We start from the raw sequence: 18544 nt of genomic DNA, 5'->3' as shown, positions 1-18544 counted from the left end.
AAGAAGAGACATTGAAAAGCAACGTACTACCTACTAGGCCTACTTCATTTCTTTATATTTTCTATATTATATTTTCTTCCTTCAAATTGTGTGATTCTAAGGAATGGGTTCTCTTTAATCATGTTTTTTATAAGAAAACTTCGCGCTTTCACCACATAATCATGAATTCATAAGGAATTACTTGTACTGCACACACACTTCTTCTTGTTACTAATAGATGTCACCTTACAGAAAAAAGCCTGTGTAGAAATAAGGCCCTAGGAGAAAACGAGATCGACTTCGCACACATATTTGTTAGGGTGGCGAACAGAGGCTTGAAGAGGTAAGATTTATTGAATTTCAACTGTTATGTTTACGATTAATTGTATTCAATTTTGACTTGGAAAATATTCAACGAAACAGGAGGGGTCATAGTGTACACGGGTATGGTAATTTCGTCGATTCAGCAATTTTTTTAGTGAGAGTCTACATAAGAATGAGAATGGTGACTTGGGGAGAGTTTACATTACGTGTTCTGAAGGGAGAGGTGTGCACAGTTTGCACACGCTGAAGGCTAGACAGGGAGAGAGGGCGCGCATTGCAATCAGTAAACTGATGAGTAGAAATCATTGATTTTTGGATTTGTGAACTACATCAACGGCTTTGTTAAACGAATTACATCACGTTTTGACACAAATTTTCTCACCCATAGAAAAATGAGCAGCTCCGAAGAAGTTTCGTGGATCTCCTGGTTTTGTGGCCTACGTGGAAATGAATTCTTCTGTGAGGTAAGATAAAATTAAAATTAAATTTGATGTGATAGGTCAAAACATATTAGAGCACTTAATATTTCAATCAGTTGATCAGAAAGTGGTAGAATTTGACTGATGAAAATCACAGAATTTTCTTTGGATTTTGCTATAACAAGTGCATTTGATTCATTAAGACTTGGAAAGGAATAATTGTAATTTCAAATTTAAACAATTAATCTAAGCATATTTTGTAATTGCTCAACAGGTTGATGAAGATTATATCCAAGACAAGTTTAATTTAACTGGACTGAATGAACAAGTACCACACTATCGGCAGGCACTTGATATGATTTTGGACCTAGAGCCAGGTATAAATAACCAATTGAATTCTTTCATTCATATTCTTAGTGTAAATCATTTATCCAGTATTTTTCATTTAAGATGATGATGTTGAAGACAACCCCAATCAGTCTGATTTGATAGAACAAGCTGCTGAAATGCTTTATGGGTTGATTCATGCTAGATACATTTTAACAAATCGTGGAATTCTACAAATGCTTGAAAAGTATCATGCTGGAGATTTTGGTCATTGCCCAAGAGTATACTGTGAGAATCAACTGATGTTGCCAATTGGTAATATAAAAAAATATGATTTTATTTGTTATTACTATATATTTTACTATTTATTATATTTTTAACTTTCACTAGAAATTTATCTTTTATCTTGAAATATTTTTGGGTTCTCCTTCTCAGGCCTATCAGATGTTCCAGGGGAAGCTATGGTGAAGCTTTATTGTCCAAAATGTATGGACGTCTATACCCCTAAATCCTCCCGTCATCACCACACTGATGGAGCGTACTTTGGGACAGGATTCCCCCACATGCTCTTCATGGTTCACCCTGAATATAGACCGAAAAAACCAACCAATCAATTTGTCCCACGACTTTATGGCTTTAAAATTCATCCGTTGGCCTATCAGATCCAACAACAGGGCGCTTCTAATTTTAAAGTTCCGATGCGTACTGTAAGCTACAACAACGGGAGAAAATGAAACTGAATCTGCTTATTCGCCACTTATTCATTCAATGTTACCATTTAGCATAGGCGACGTTCAGAAATTATGTACTGCGATTTTTGGCTTATTTTTTTTACCCCCTCCTCCCCCTCTTGTCAGATTGTCACAAAAGCCCCAACTCTAACAAAAACGTAACGTTTGCCGACCCCCATCCCCTATTTTCTGGAACTTAATAAAAAACTGAATGAAAATTGAATTAAAGTTGGTGCCTACATTTGGTTCCATTAGTTAAGCGCTTAATTGATTGGTGTTTCTCGTATCAGCCTATTCCTTCATTTGTGCTGTTCGTTTTTATGGTGAAAAGGTCGCAACACAAGCTGAAGAGATATTATGTCATGGTGCGTCAAGAGTGTCTCAACCCGGAATCCCATTCGTTTCTCGAAACCCATCTATTTCTTTATGTTCCGTACTACGAATCTACTGCATAACTTTTGAACGTCGCCATAGCAACTCAATACCCTTTTGATTGGTTACATGATTAACCCGAGCTGTACAACAAATTTGATGGAAACAAAAGATAATGAATTTTTTTCTTGATATGTTATGTACTTTATTTGTCAGATATTTAGTTATCTTAACACTTATGCTTCAAATCTACGTCAGGAAAAAGACGTAGGATGTTATTATAACCGTACAATGTTATAGAAAAAAAAGGCCCAAAAACCTAATAAGCTTGTTAGCTCCAGTGTATAGGAAATTCACTACGCGGTGTTAAGTTACTTGGAATTCTATTAAGTTTATTTTACTTTTTTGTTTGATGAGATTTGTCAGATGAATAGACCTTTTTCACAATGCGGAAAGTCGGGATTTTACAATCCGGCAACGCCGCAATCGGCCATCTTTGTTCTAATTAATTTTTCCCCGTGTAAATTCCCATAAGGAATCGGGGTCCCTTTACTTTTAATTCATTTTCTACTTATTGGTGTCTTAAATCAAATATATTTCTCGTGGATCTTGTTCCCCGAATAACTGGTAACATTTTCATGTATGGTAAGTATTACTTGTGGCTTATATTAATTATGTAATTTGAACTTTCATTAGGTTGTTTTGATTCTGGAATGTCAAAACCAAAACAGACATGTTGTGTGTTTGCCGTTTGGCTGCGGTAACAGATACAATGTTTATGAATCTGTTACTGTAAGTTTTGCATCCCAAAAGTTTTATTGGACATCCACAATATGTGTTAACAATTCCCTCAAAAGTATTTGGGGTTAACTAGTTTAAAATTTACTAATTCAACTGCTTTAACATTTAGTTTCCTAATCTGACGAAGCATTCACTATGATTTGGCTACCTGATTCATTATCGTTATTTATTTATCAGTTTAAGAATACTCACGATTCTTTTTTCTAGAGAAACATTGTATTAAACGAGGTGAAAAGAAGTTTTTAATACAGATACTGAAGATGTGACACTGTTTCAACTAGTTATTGTCTTTTCATTTTTCAATACTTTTATTCGAAGAACCAATGCCTGGTTTTCTAATGCAAGAGCTGTGTTGCAGGTAGATGGATGCTGCTCGTTTGTTGATTCACCAATTTGTTGATGTGTTAATCAAAGGTGTTCTGCATTGGGTATCTCCAGCGTTATCTTTCATGACATCAGTTACTGCTTCTTTTGGAACGTGTGGGTGTCTATGGGAGAAAATGATGAAATATGTTAAGTAATGTTTGAAATGACATAATCAATATAAATAATATACCATCCTCTTACATCTTTTAACATTAACTAGCAATCTGCCTTCTTACAGAGCGACTAATTCTTTTAACAGTAGCCATCCCAATGGAATTATTCTCATGATTACGTGTTGGTGCCAGATGCCCAGTCAACATCTTTAGTTAAATACATAACTTGGCTGACCTATTCAGACACACAAACACACAACATGTCTGTTTTGACATTCCAGAATCAAAACAACCTAATGAAAGTTCAAATTACATAATTAATATAAGCCACAAGTAATACTTTCGATACATGAAAATGTTACCAGTTATTCGGGGAACAAGATCCACGAGAAATATATTGGATTTAAGACACCAATAAGTAGAAAATGAATTAAATGTAAAGGGACCCCGATTCCTTATGGGAATTTACACGGGGAAAAATTAATTAGAACAAAGATGGCCGATTGCGGCGTTGCCGGATTGTAAAATCCCGACTTTCCGCATTGTGAAAAAGGTCTATTAGATGGTGTGATTGAGAAACCAACTTAGCATTTCGCAAACGGAAAATGAGTTCCATTAAAATTCAATAATTAACGTTTCGTTTCTGTTATCTTAATTGCTTGAATTCAATTTTTATGATTACGACCCCAAATTTTGTGGTGACGGTCGAGTCTCAGACTCGGTTCTACAGTGGACGATGCGTCGTGGAAGATTCACATTTTGGTCAATGAAATAAGAATTAAGTTGCTAATTAATTAAATATAGAAAATATTAATTACTAGATTTCCATAATCTTTCATCGGGTATTTAAAAAAAAAAAAAAACAACAACTTGGCAGTCTCAGCCGTACTGGTGACTTCGATCTTCCGTCGCCTCTATCGGCATCTCGGGTCTCTAGACCCAGTGGAATAAGACTAGTAAATCATATCAATCATATAAGTCATAATAATCGCATACATACAGTCCTAAGTTCTTATTATATTATAACAGTACAAGGCATGTTCGGGGGTATACCGAACAGCCAAGTATCAATCCCAGAATATACATATACGTATATCTTTGCGAACAGCGCTTATTTGTAGGAATTATGCAATGCTTATGTTGTCATCCAGCCCAGCCCACTCAGTAGCTAATATGTTAAACAAAAACATCAACTACAGCGGTAAGCTAAGCCATTAACGCGATATTAACTGAGGTGGGCCTTAAACGAAATCCTTGACGTTTAGAACCAGAAACCCCTCCCTGCTCCTACCATCAAAGTCAATATCCAATCGCATGCAAATATCAGCACTCCATGCCGAAATTAAGCTAGTCAATCAAGTCACGATCCTAGAGATGAACGATACCATAACCTCTCGCTTGACCTTTGCTTCGACCGGCTTTGACTAAGAAAAAGTTGATACAGTTTGATTCCTGAGGATGATCGTTTCGACAACAGCAAAAGTGGGAGACGCGCCGTACATTCTACCGCAAAGCAACGCCCGCAACGCCAATCACATGGAATTCTACTGAGCAAAGTAGCTGGAAAATCCATTTGCGTTGACTGGACATCCAGACACTACAGCAAGTACAATGGTAACTTAAAAGAGGGTTTGGTTTCGCTTGAGGAGCATTGCTTTTTAGTAGTATTTAACTATTTGGTAACATTGCGTAACATGCCTGGCTTTACAGGATAACATACGAAGCACAAGATTTCTAGCTTTAGCATGAGGTGGAAAATGTATTAAATTTTAATACAACTGAAAGAATTAAAACAAACCCGATATATTGAAGGGTGAGCCAGCACCCGCCGACCAGACGAAATAAACAGCCGGGGGTTGGCAACTCCCCAGAATCCTCGTACACCCTAGCCAGAATCTTGTCAGAATCTTAAGAATCCCTCCAGAATCCCCGGAATCTCATAGAATCTTCAGAATCTCGTAGAATCTTCAGAATCTCACAGAATCCCGTAGAATCCCATAGAATCTCGTAGAATCTCCAGAATCTCACTAAATTAACCCCCTTTTTTAACTTTAAACTACCCCAAAACCGTCTAAATTCCAGATATTTTGTAGATTTGGTCTTTGAAAAGCTCCAATTGTAAAAAAATGCACTAGAAATACTGCAAAATGTAAAAATATGGGTTGCGCCAAATCTTCTTTAATTTTCCCTCCTTTTTCCCACCGCTGGGTGGCGCACACATTTTTTCATCTGCTCATGAATGGAGGATGGGGTGGGAAAAATTTATGGTTAAAAAAACTTAATTGATAATATACCAATAATTCCCAGCAATTAAAGTTAATTTTCCCCGTATATTTTATTTTAAAATTAATAATCTGGACTTTTAATTCAAACCTATCTAATTTCTAACTATCAGATTACTTCATCCTACTTGAAACTACAAAACCTATTGTAGCACCTTTTCCTATCAGTAAATTATCTTAAAGATAATACGATCTACATGTCTATATAAGCTGTATAGCATGCCAAAACGCCAAAACGGTGCTACGCCCACTACGTAACATAGTGCATACTTCTGTAGAGAAACTGGGCCAAGGACTAGTGGCGCCCCTAGCGGAATTTTGGGGAAAACTTGATTCAGAATCTCGCAGGAATCTCGTAGAATCTCTCAGAATCCCTCAGAATCTCTAGAATCTCTCGGAATCTCTGAGATTCTGAATCCTCGTACACCCAAATTTTGAGTTGCCAACCCCCGTAAACAGCCTGTAACTGTAAGTTCGACCTGGTTTGGTTGATTTGAAGAATTAACCCCCCCCCCCCCATAAAAAAAGAAAGAAAAAATAAATAAATGTTCAGTGTTGGCAAAATCTTTGACGATTTAAATCTTCTTTTCCTGATTTTGATTTAAATCGTCTTCGAATTTTGCGATTTTTTGGATTTTTTATCTGATTTCAGTGCAAGAAAATCAATTTTTAAAATTAAAATTATTTTTTAACAAGCGATCCGCCACTCAAAGACAAATAGACCGTTTTGGGGGTTTTTGATTTTGCGGAAATCGTCGCTGAGGGTTCTAAAAATTAACAAATAGATGATTTTTGTGAAAAATTTTTCGCTTTGTCCATTGGTGAAAACCATATTGCCTACATTTTGTAGTTTGGGAGATATTACAAAAAAACTGAGGGGGGGAGGGTAACCAAAATTTTGACTTTTTTCGGTTTTTGTGCAGCAGTTTTCTCGTCAACTGCTCTGCTGCACCTAAAAATAATCTAATTTTTTATTAATGATGGAACAGTCCATCTTTTCAACCTATTTTCAGGGTTTTTCAATGCAGTGGTGGTCCACTAATCGAACCACCCGATTATAAAACCAATCCGGTTATAGACCTTATTAAGATCCAAAGGTATGGGTCAAGCCGACCCCTTTGCGTCGCGTTGCAGTGTGAAGGGGTGCCGTGAACAGAAGATTTTTATTTGGCTCGCCCGATGTGGTTGCAAGCCAGGCTTTACGGGTAAATCGTGCCCGAGGGAAGAATAGGGAGGAAAGGAAAGTCTGGTCCCCTCTTTTTTTCATTCTTTTCTTCTAAGACTTTTTTTTTTCTAAGACTTCTAAGACATTTTACTTTTACGTGTTAAATCGATTTTTCACAATTTCAGCGAACTGGCAACTTTGGACGTTAGACTAGGTCGACCCTATTGCCATTTCGGTTCGCAATGGCAATAGCCTTTAGAGGGCTATTGCCATTTCAGTGTTAAAACCCCATCTATCGGCGTTGGCCGTAGATAGCGATGGAATAACTGCCGTTGCCGTTGGTGGCAGGGCCTTCCTTACTTATTTTATTTGTTTGTTTATTATTTACAAACATTTAGTTTGATGGTTTAATTGAAATTCTCATTGTAAATTCATTATCTAAGGTATAGTTTAACATATTCCTTGAATTTTAACAAAGCCATATATACCACATGATTGAAGGCATAGAATAACTTAATATTTTTGACAGACTTTCAGCTTGTTTTGAGAAACATCAGAGTTGAGACAGAACTAACTTGTTATCAATGGATAATATGGATTCAAATTCAGGTGTTTATAGACATATTGTTAATAGACAATGCTTTCTGACCATTCATGCTTTTAGTAATGTGAGTAATGTGAGTGTTTGGTAATGTGAGCGCAAAACGGTAAAGATCTTAGGCATAAGCAGTTCGTCAACGCGTATTCATTGGTAACACGGCATCACGATCTTTGAATGAAGAATTACCCTATGAGTTAACAATGTAACATGTATTGTTTTTCTAACACACGTTGTAATACATTTCTCTGTAACACAGTGAAGCGTGTTGACACCTTGGTCTTGTCGAGCGTAACCGCTGAAGGTCGAATCAAGTAGTTCGTGGAAAAACTATGCGAAGGAAAGGGACAATAGGTTGAATTTCAGCAACATTAACCGCAACGTGATTCACTTTTTGTTTATACAAAACAAATTCCACTATTACACATTGCGTGAATAACTGAATTTTACAGAAGTTTACTTTTCACTTACTGAATAAAATTTCGAAATGTACATTCTATGAATTGAACCTGTAGCATGTTACAAGAATATGGTCAAGGTCGCAGCTTATTACCATAGATGAGTTGAATAACTTAAAGACCCCGAGTTACAGAGTTTAAACATATCGGTATAAATTTATACAGGAAATTATGCATAAGAAGTGCAAACGAGAAGAAATGGTTATATCTTATATGAGCTTAAATAGGTAGATCACACAAAAATCGTCAACAACAAGGTCAACAAAATCCCATGCTTGTTAGCCAACAGGTTACAGAATAGGCCCGTTCCCGAAGCCCCGTTCTGAGAACTCTGGCTCGACCTTCAGGCAAGTAAGGGGGCGACAGAGGGTGACTCACTATTTCGTGCGTTTATAGCGTGTTCAACAACCTGTTTAAATCCTTACTTTGAATATAATGATATAATATAAATAATAACAATGAGCAAATAGAGCAAGAAATTGAAATTGAAATGTTTACAAATTCTACTTTATTCCTGTTGATAACGAAATAAAAGTTCCTTCTATACACTGACTATTTTTATTTATTAGTGATATTCAAATATATTTGATTGTTATAAATACATTTTATTTGAATTTCCAAAGAATTCAAACAAACAAATAAAATAAGTAAGGAAGGCCCTGCCACCAACGGCAACGGCAGTTATTCCATCGCTATCTACGGCCAACGCCGATAGATGGGGTTTTAACACTGAAATGGCAATAGCCCTCCATGGCTATTGCCATTGCGAACCGAAATGGCAATAGATTTCACGGTTAGACTACTCTATTAGTCCCATTCTTATATTAATCCATTGAAGTCTTGCCTATCAATTTGCAAACTTTAATAAATTCATAGTTGCAAAACCAAATTCACAAATTTTTATATTTCTGCCACCAATTAACCATCAATTACCATCAATTAAGCTATCGATATCTTCTTTTTTTTGTAGGAATACAGACACTTTTTTCGTCATCGCCAATCATTGTCTGCTATCGTCGTCTGCTCAGCATCATTGCCATGTTTTCTTTTTGTGACGATTCTTTTTTTTTATTCAATGGAAATGCTACCACTTAATTTCAAAATAAATCAACTGAAATAATTAGAATTATTCTTTCATTTTATTTTTCATTTTGGCACTCCGAAAGGGTCACACAAAAATAATGTAAAAAGTTTCACCGAAGCGCCGTTTAGTTCTCTATTTGACCACTAGATGGCGCCATGGCAAAACTTTTTTTTACATTATTTTTTTAACCCTTTCGGCTTGCCATAGAGCAAACCAATGACGCGTACCCCATGGCCTCCCCATCCATGGCAACCTCGCGGCCGCCATATTAGGTAGCGCTTTCACCCGAATTGCGTTTGATTCGAATCGATTCAACTCGAATAATTGTGTTTTTTGAGATTTTTCGAATATTCAGTTGAGCTCAAATTGGAAAAATCAAAATTCATATTCATTTGAATTGTGATTTTTTTGGTAAATATTCATGGAAATTTACCTGAATATTCATTTCCCGATTCATGAAAATTTATGTCAGTTCACGTCAAATTGTTTAAACAAATTTAAAAACAAAACATTTACACTCTTAGAGCAGAAGCAACTAGTCTCTAAATAGTCATTTGGCTAGCAGACAACAACTCGTGCCTCTATGGCCGCATTTGGCATCTAGATATGCATCTATACTGCAACAAGTCCTTCCAGCGAAAGAGGCTTCAGCACTAAGCGAGACATACTGGGTATCACAAGACACAACAGGATGAACACAGACATGATGCAACACAGTCACCTTACGATGGAAGCTTGCATTTGCCTCCGATCCTGTACCCGGGTTTGAGGACTAGTTGCTACAAAAACTCATCAGTTCCAAAATGCTCGATAAGGAACACCGTGAATGCAAAAGCGTAAGAATAATCACATTTCTTTTGCTTCCCAATCTAGAAGAGCCATTTGGAACATCTTGTAAACATCATGTTTAAAAGATCATGTCATCATGTTTACAAGATCAAACATCATGTTTACAAGATGTTCGAAATGGCTCTTCTAGATTGGGAAGCCAAGGTAACTGGAAATAAACGATGCTTCGTCAAAACAAGTTTACCGATTAAAAAGGCCTGAAACACCTATACCATGGGATCATTTTGAAGGGACAGTGCATTTAAATTTTCGAAACTTTCGACTTCGTTTTGGTTTTTCAAGGCACATCTTTGTACCAGGCCTTGGCTAAGGGTCCTCTTCAGAATGTTCGGTATGTTACTTTCTCCTGGAAAACGCAGTTTCATAGCTTTGACCCAGTAGGTATAACCGTATCTTCGGCCTTCGTCACCCCCATAAATACACACGTACAAATACAAAATAATCGATTACTTCAGTCATTTTTTTTAGTTTCTCTTAGTAGAATAAAAAAACTAGGTCATCTTCTTTTGAAGTCTTTTTCAGGATGAAATTGGGGTATTTTCCCATTAGAGAGTTGAATAGTTTATAACTTTCTAAGATTTTGGCTGCAAACTGAAGAGCGGGAAGAGGCAGTTCTAAAATTATCTGATCTTTACTCACTACAAGAGGTTAAGACTCCACATCCCTTTTCTTTTTGGGATTAGCATGTTCTTCATCACGTTCAGGTGTGGTATTCCTCATTCCTCAGATCAGCATCCTTCAACATTCACTTTAAGTTTTTCCGAAACACTATGAAGCACAGAGAAGTAAAGCTTTTAGTATAAAATATATTGAAGAATTTCATAAACTTTATACCTGCTAATTCAATGAATAACAAATCTCAGCTAGATGTGAGATAGTTTAAAATTCAACTTCAAAATTGGTCGCACATAATCCAATATTCTTCTATCAATCAATTTTTACATAAAAAGTTCAAATAACTTCAACTTTAAGGAGAAATAAAGGTTTACTTTTTGCGTTTAAAAACAATATCGATAATTCAGTTGCTAATTTCATCCAAGGGCAGATAATAGCAAAACAAAAAAGAATTTGAGGTAAATTGTTGTATTGCTAAAAGAACAAATGAATAACTGAAAACCTGTTAGCTGTCACATAAACAATTATCCAAAACAACCTACGCCGTCTGTGTTGTGTTGAACGGTGTTGAATGCTACGATATGCACTATTCCTTCACAGTATACATAGAGATCAGAGCTATGAAAAATCTATAATCATAACGAAAATTGCCTCAAGTCAACAGTTCGCTGAGAACAGTGATGGCTGAAAATAGCAGTTGCAAGCCACGTGAAAAGTCTTCCGTTTTTATCGTTGGGTCTGTGGTTTCCCATAAAAAAATAAGCCAGCAGGTATTCAAATTTTAAAAAACAGGGATGTCGAAATCATCTACACTCAATCATCATCACATCAATATTTCACCGTAAATCACCCAAATTTCTCGGTCGAGTGAGGCTAGGTACATTCCGTGAATATAAACTCCTTTTGGGTTTGTTTAGATGAAAAGACAAATTTGAATATAATTGCGGAAGAAGAAAAAGAAAAGAAAAACAAAACTTGAAAAGAAATGATGACACACCAGAAGTCTGTCCAGTACGAGTACCTCAGTTAATAGACAAACTGGCAGACCAATACGTAGCAATTTATAACTCCTGAATAGCAGTCAAGAGAGAGCGAGCAAGATGAACTTGTTCTGCATAAGTAACCTATAGTAGTAGCTAGTACCCATATAGCACAGAGACGTCCAAGGGAATTACTATGGGGGTTTCTCATGGGATATTGGGACATCCATAGGACGTTAAATTTCAGGCCAGTTCACGTCCCATTCAGATCAAATGTCCTACCCAGGATACATCCCATGGAAGTCCTAATTTGACATCCTTTAGACGTCCTTCGGATTTAGAATAAGGACAAGAATTGGACCTTTTCCTCACTAAAACTGCGCTTTAATTGGCTTTCATATTTAACACACACACAAAAAGGAATGTTACAATTTTTTTTGTTACTCCATTAATTTTATTTGTAACAATCATGGTACACATTAATAGACCACATCCAAATATACCTCTATTAAAGTGATATTTAGCAAACAAAATTGTTTTAATCTTCATCACAGGACGAAGATGGTAGTGGCCTTCTGTCTACTTCGGAACCACCCTCTTTTTCATTGCCTTTATTCTCTTCCTGACTTCTTTTTGCTGCCGCTGCCAACTCTGCTTTCATACCATCCTTTGCATGTTTCAGCCAATTTTGTAGAAAATATCGCCTGATGGTTTTTCAGATTTAAGGATAACATCTATTAATTTAACAAACATTTCAATTAGAAGTTGTGTCTATCATGACTGCTTGTACATATTATAAAAACTATTTTGAATGATACCTAGCATGACTTGGCCAAGCAATGTGTCTTTAAGACACATATTTCCCCTTTTTCCTTCCCAACTGAAGTTTCGAGCAAACTTTTTATTCAAGCAGAATACACAAATTTTGCGGACGATATCGCCAACGTCCTTTCCTCCAATAGAGTCAAGGCGGATCCTCTGGAATGATAGAAGTTGTAATTGAAAAAGTTAAAATAAGTTTCTGGTAATAAGAAGACAAACATTTTAGATCTTACAAGTTGTTAACGAGTTGTTTTGTTTTGAAGTTTCAAGTTAACTTAATTGAAATAATCCATGCAGGAAATTGGGAAGTCATCGTCTTCCTCATCGCTTTCGTTTGTTGTGGTTCTGGATGTTTTCAGCATGTTCTCAAGTTCGTCGATTTTATCAAAAATTTTCTTACATAAAACCTTGTTATCCTTTACCCCATGATTAGGTTTTTCGATTCTTCGAGTGTTGAAAGCTTCTCTGCTTTCTAATAATAAGTGTTTCAAATATTGATGTATATAATGTAATATTGTTTTTTAAATATGTTTTGTAAATATTTTACCTTTTTGTAGTGGTTCCAGCAGTCCATAATTTTTAGATAATTTGAATTCAGATACAAGATTCCCATAGGCATTAATCATATTCTGCTTGCCTAACAAAATAACCAACACATTTTTACATTGTAAATGAACGATTGTTCCTGTTAATACCATTTGCTTGTTGTTTTTTTTTCAACATTACTATTTTCTTGAACTTATTCGTAATTTTCATCATTGTCTATTTTTTCGTCGATATTTTCAACATCTAATGGCTGTTTTTGGATTTCTAAATGACATATTTAAATCGATAAAGAATTTATTTGTGTTTATTAGATTAAGTTATACCTCTTTCTGGGAATTTACAACACATTTTTTTTTTCTTTAAAACTATTGCAGTTGACGGGCCTGGAAGGTCAGTAGAACGCGTTCCGGAAAAAGGTTTTTTGTTGTCTTCTTTGTTTTGTGTTTTTCTTTTTCAAATGGTGAAGTTGGTGGCGTAGGAATTGGCCCTCTTGTAGCTTCAACGCATTTTTTTTTACTTCTTGTGGTTTTGATGTTTTCCGTGATTTAGTTCGTCGGGCTCACTGTCCAAATACTTTTTTTTAGCTACTCTAACACGTTTCGTGTTTCTTTCGGTATCTTTGGTTTCTAATCAAGATCTTCTGAGTTTTTTATTGCTTTTTTTATTTGATTGGTGGCCTTCTCATAATTTTCTGTAAAAAATAAAGTATTTAACGGAGAGACGATGGTAAATATATTATGTTAAAACAAACCGTATGCTTTTCTTATTTTTGCTGGATAACCAATCAAATCTGAATCCGGTTTGTGGCCATTTTCATTGAAACCTCGCAACTTATAGGAGAATCCTTTAATCTGGGTGGCCATAAACACAGTTTTTTGTCATCGTGATACCATGAGCGATGGACAGCCTCTACCCAAGGTTTATCAATTCCTCACAAATTAAATATGGTAGCTGCATCAATAACATTTTAAAGTTAATAAGTATATTACATATCATGATTAAATATTAAATAAATCAGGAAACATTACATATTTTATTTTTTTTATTAACAGAGGAAATACGATGCAAACTACAGTCTTGATTCTAAGTTAAACAGTGCAATCAGCTGTTGTCTTAATGCTAAATCGCCAAGGATGAAATTTTACTTCTTGAAATTGTCGCGCTGGTCGAAGGCTAGAAAACATTGGACCGCTTGTGTGTTTAAAGCGAAATTAAATAGAACATTTTTATTTCAAAGGCACCCCTTGCAAAAGTAAAACATTTAGCTCCATAACCCTTTTTACCATCTGTTGAAGGACTTGATTCCCTTTTCTCACCAATTTTTTGAATATTTGGTAGAAACTTTCAAATGGGTAGGCAGAAAAATTGTACAAGGGACCGAATCGTATTGTGAACGTTTTAACATAGAAATTATTTGCCATAAATGACACAACTATCATTCACAAAGAATATCAAAGGGTTTTTTGTATAGGTATTTAAAGAGTGGCAGTATTTCTTTGAGGACATGAAATATTCTCTTTCTGGAAAAATATTCTTTAGCACTATAGGACCTACGTAGGCATTAAACAAAGCAAGCTCAGTAGATTTAAATGATGCCAAAAAATCAAGAGATCGTGGTATCCTAGCAAACTCAAAGGGAATAAACACCTGTAATTCAACCAAAAGATTTGATAATTCCTGAATTTTGTACGGGGAAGTTTATGTGGGCGAGAGCCAACTTTCCATTTTCTCAGTATTTTGTGTGTTACTCTCAAATCAATTAGATGTTGCGGACAATTCGGAAAATCTAAAACCATTTCACAATTTAATTTTTCTAGATGGGGATCTCTTCGTGAACACGTTTCCTAAACGAAAAATCAGTTCTCAGTCTGGAGTCAGTTTCTAAGAAAACAGTCCGTATTGAATGCAGTAGGCAAAGGACATCCAAAGAATCCGGTATGAGACTTAATACACTTAAGAAAAGATGATCGAGCTGGTGCATCACAAATGTAAAGGACAATTCGAAATCGTATGCGTTTCCCACGAAAAGTGAAACCGTCATCTAATAGTTTCTTAGCTTCTTCAATAAATTCCCTCAAATACTCATTAACGTCTGAAGGTTTTGAATCCCCATGCCACAAACCGAAAATAACAACTCTTTGAAATTCAAGATTGGTTATCAAACCTGTCAAAGGCTACAATTTGCTTTTTGCTACTCTTGGACATAGGAACACCATCAACACTAATTTAAGCAGGATTTCTACTAGAATACTATTTTCATCAATGATAACCGACACAACTTTTAACAATTGTTTTAAAATTCTAAAAATGAAAATAGTGACCAGCCGCACATGGTGTAAGGGAAACCTTTCTTAACATTCTACCAAGTGATCTACAGGACTTCGGAATACTTTGTTCCCAAGGGAATTTACGAAAATTGGACAGAAATTCGTCGATTGCATTCTGACATATGTAAACAGTTATTTTTCAAATAAACTTCCAATGAGCGCTCAGGATAATGGCACCTTATTTTTCCCAAAGTGTCGACCCAGTAATACGGGAACTCTTTTTGTTCTGTATCATCGCGTAAGTAACGGTTATACTTAGCGTTTTCTTCTATGAAGAGCTGATTTGGAAACTGATTGTACCTTTTTTCAGCTTCCATTTTTTAACTTTTGATTGCTCTCGTTAGCAGTATTTGTAAATGAATTTCGATTCCGATATCGAGTTGGATGGACGAAATGCGGTGTAGATTGCTTGGGTTCGAGATTTCTTTCGACATTTTATATTGCTCTTTCCCTAGCACATTGCAATTCAAATTCCTGCTTTCGTTTCTCGAATTCTCCTTGCTCCTTTTCCATTATGATTCTTTCCTTTTCTTGGTAGTGCATAACCATTTCTTGATGTTTTGTAGTTGTCTTCGGTAGTAGTTTTCCATTTGGTTGCTTGAAATGGCTGGATTGTAATCCACTGCACTGGCAGTTTGTTGATCGCCTGGTGGCATGGGAGTGATTACGGCTGAATAATGTAAAAGTAATTAATGGGATCAATGGTGTTGGGTTTATAGGACCAGCATGGCTTTTGCCGCAAAACTTTGGAGTCTCGATGATGTTGATTCACCAAATGATCCAGGTTTTCTAGTAGGTAGACTTGAAGTTTCAATGCCGCCAAATAGTGGAGCAGGTGAGATAGTCGATTATGTTGATTGACCAGATAATCTAGGTTTTTGTGGAATACCTTCAGCGCTCAACCAATTTTCATCAAGCAACGGTACTTTGGGTGGAACAATGTCACATTGATGGGAATCAGACTTTCTTTTTGATGGAACATTTTCAGTTATTTCAATCTCTTCAATGAAATTGACAACTATTTCCTAAATAAATAGAACAAAATTTTAATGTTTATCACACCAACAAATTCAAGTAAAATTACTTATTACCTTTAACTCCGGAATCAAAAACACAACAAATGTATCTTGTCCATCTAGTTGGTGGTGTTTCATCTTCTCAAGTGCTTGTTGAATTTTTTTCTCACACAACATGTCAGCAGAAGGGTAGAATTCTTCCACACATTTTCCAAAGTGATTTTAATGATCTTTCAAGACATGTTTGGTTATTTCTGCTGAATTTTTCAAAATTTGCGTTCCACGTCCTCTATATCCCTGTGGCGCTTTTGCAATAAAATAACAGTGGCCTCACTAATGCATCGTTCTTTGGCGATTTTCTTAATGAAAAACTCCTGGTAAGTTAGCACAATTATTGATTGTGCGTTAAGTTGCTTTCGATCGTCCGGAAACATTTTTGAAATTAACGTATGCAACACCTCTGTTATTTGACTCTAATAATAACCCTGTCATTGCTTTCGTTTTTAACAACCCTTATTTTTACTCCTTCTCCATTTTATACATTTGTGTTCACTTAAACATTTTTCGTCTCCCTTCCCATTTTTTTTTTACCTTGAACGAGTTTATATCGTGCAGTTTTAGTTCAAATTACAGCGAATGTCAAGGAAACAGTTTTAAAATGGCTTGGAGTCATTTTGTCTGATTTTTTATTAAAGTTATCTTTAATTTAACTGAATATGAGATATCAGTCACTGCAAGTGCAAACGCTCGGGGATGATGCACGGTGGAGAAGGAGTGAGATTTTTCTCTATTTTGATGTTATTAATATTAAGTTGACCAGTAGTGCGATGTTAAAGTTGAGTTGGAATTTTTACCCGAAATCTCAAATGGATTGCTTGCACACCCGTCTCAAGACGCTGGACAAAGGGATTTCGCTATCTCGCACGCAGATTTTTGGACTCGTGGAAACACGTAATTTTTTTATAAAGTAGAACGCGTTTTTAGTCGCTGATAGCAATAGAGGCAAGGAGTTCTACAGAATATTACTCTTATCCGACTCCTACACCAACTCCGTCACCTGTCCTATATGTAAATCTGGAAACAGTGGGTCATGGCAACACATATATCAACACCTATCTATAAAAACAAACCTTCCTGGTTTTCCTGATATTGAAGATTCTCTTGTTGGCATTCCGGAGAAAACTAGTCGTGGTAACATTTTAATCTAAATGTATTCATTTAAATTATTATATAATTTTTATAATAAAAGGGGCTTCATTTGGAAAAGAACATTTGATGTCAGCGTTAGCAAAAATCAATGATAAATTAAATGTGATCGAAAATCAATTAAGCCAGTAAGTGACGAGGAAGCTGGGGAAATTCCGGAAGACTTCGATTCTCTTCCTTTAACGAGTTTAGAGCAATTACATTCTTTTGAAAAAGTATTAAAAACTTATATGAACATTCTCAAGAATAAGCTCGTATAAGAATAATATTTTTTTTTATTTTTTTTTTAAATATCGAAGCTTTAATTTTTAACAACTCAGGTATCCGCTTATTCGTCTTTTAGGTATAAGAAGAATTCCCAAAACAGCGATGCTGACTACGTCATAAGAGCCAGGAACATGGTTTTTTGCTGATTCACTGTCAAAGGTGGTCATTTTGTGTGGTAGACGAGATAAGAGAGTCAAAAATGGGACAGGAATGGATCAGGAAAAACAGGAATCCGTTTGGGTGTCCACCCGTTTCGGCACTTTCTTTGGCACATTCGATTTTGGCGTTGCAAGTCATCTAGGGGTGCCGGACATTCAGGCCAGTGACCTGAAAATTTTCGTTACTTTACAGGTCTGTCAACTTTACACTTTGTACAGCCGGAACCGTGCCACCAGTTCATGGTAGTGTTCACTATGGAACGCGTTTCATTTTTTTGGTGAACACCCGAATCAATTTGGGTTTGGTGAAATGTTGAATATTTTTTGGTGAACACAGTGTTCTCTTTGTATTTCTTGTTTTGTAGCCCTCCAATACAATTTTGTACACACACTTAATTTCTATGTCTCTAACTCAAAGAGACGAACATCATTCGCCGTTTTTTCATATTTAATTGCGTTGAACTTTGTGTAAATATCTGCACATTGTTCTAAAAGTTCTGCGGTGGTTATCTTTTGTTTGGAATAGTTGTTCCACAAACCAAACAGCTTTAAATTTAATTCTTTGAAAGTGTTTCGCTGTCTTCACAGTTGTTGGCCCTGTTCAAGCATCTTGGTGTTTATATCAACCTGTATAGCCTCCTTGTAGAGAACTTCGAGGAGGATATACAGGTCGAGGCCTTTACTGCTAATGCTAAGTCCAGCGTGATTTGCGAGATGTGTGTCCCAGCCTTCAACTTCA

General features: G+C 35.9%; 1 protein-coding gene and 2 long non-coding RNA genes across 4 annotated transcripts; 2 read left to right on the top strand and 1 right to left on the bottom strand.

The window, feature by feature from the left end:
* Positions 1–182: 182 nt before the first annotated feature.
* LOC124203282 (casein kinase II subunit beta) lies at positions 183–2344 on the top strand. 2 transcript variants are annotated; one of them, XM_046600001.1, is made up of 5 exons: positions 183–322; positions 692–767; positions 997–1099; positions 1173–1364; positions 1485–2344. In XM_046600001.1, the coding sequence occupies exons 2-5, from the start codon at positions 696–698 to the stop codon at positions 1781–1783; spliced, it is 666 nt and encodes a 221-aa protein (XP_046455957.1). In that variant the 5' UTR covers positions 183–322; positions 692–695; the 3' UTR covers positions 1784–2344. The 2 variants fall into 2 exon arrangements, with proteins under 2 accessions (XP_046455957.1, XP_046455958.1); XM_046600002.1 differs by lacking the exon at positions 183–322 and adding an exon at positions 354–423.
* Positions 2345–2585: 241 nt separating this feature from the next.
* On the top strand, positions 2586–3219 carry LOC124203286. The gene is made up of 2 exons (XR_006878489.1): positions 2586–2779; positions 2849–3219. It is a non-coding gene; the product is annotated as an uncharacterized LOC124203286 (long non-coding RNA).
* Positions 3148–3946, bottom strand: LOC124203284. Its single transcript, XR_006878487.1, has 3 exons — positions 3795–3946; positions 3521–3725; positions 3148–3441 (listed from the first exon to the last, which is right to left on the bottom strand). It is a non-coding gene; the product is annotated as an uncharacterized LOC124203284 (long non-coding RNA).
* Between the last annotated feature and the right edge of the window lie 14598 nt (positions 3947–18544).

This window comes from Daphnia pulex, chromosome 9 (assembly GCF_021134715.1).
Source record: "Daphnia pulex isolate KAP4 chromosome 9, ASM2113471v1".
In the NCBI taxonomy this organism is placed as follows: domain Eukaryota; kingdom Metazoa; phylum Arthropoda; class Branchiopoda; order Diplostraca; family Daphniidae; genus Daphnia; species Daphnia pulex.
The sequence above is the reverse complement of the archived record's forward strand: the minus strand, read 5'-3'. Positions and strand labels throughout refer to the sequence as shown.

Excerpts from the sequence above, each read along its gene's own strand:
- LOC124203282 (XM_046600001.1), top strand. The coding sequence starts at position 696 with ATGAGCAGCTCCGAAGAAGTTTCGTGGATCTCCTGGTTTTGTGGCCTA. Across the intron at positions 768-996 it reads GAAATGAATTCTTCTGTGAG|GTTGATGAAGATTATATCCA; the intron begins GTAAGATAAAAT and ends ATTGCTCAACAG. Across the intron at positions 1,100-1,172 it reads GATTTTGGACCTAGAGCCAG|ATGATGATGTTGAAGACAAC; the intron begins GTATAAATAACC and ends TTTTCATTTAAG.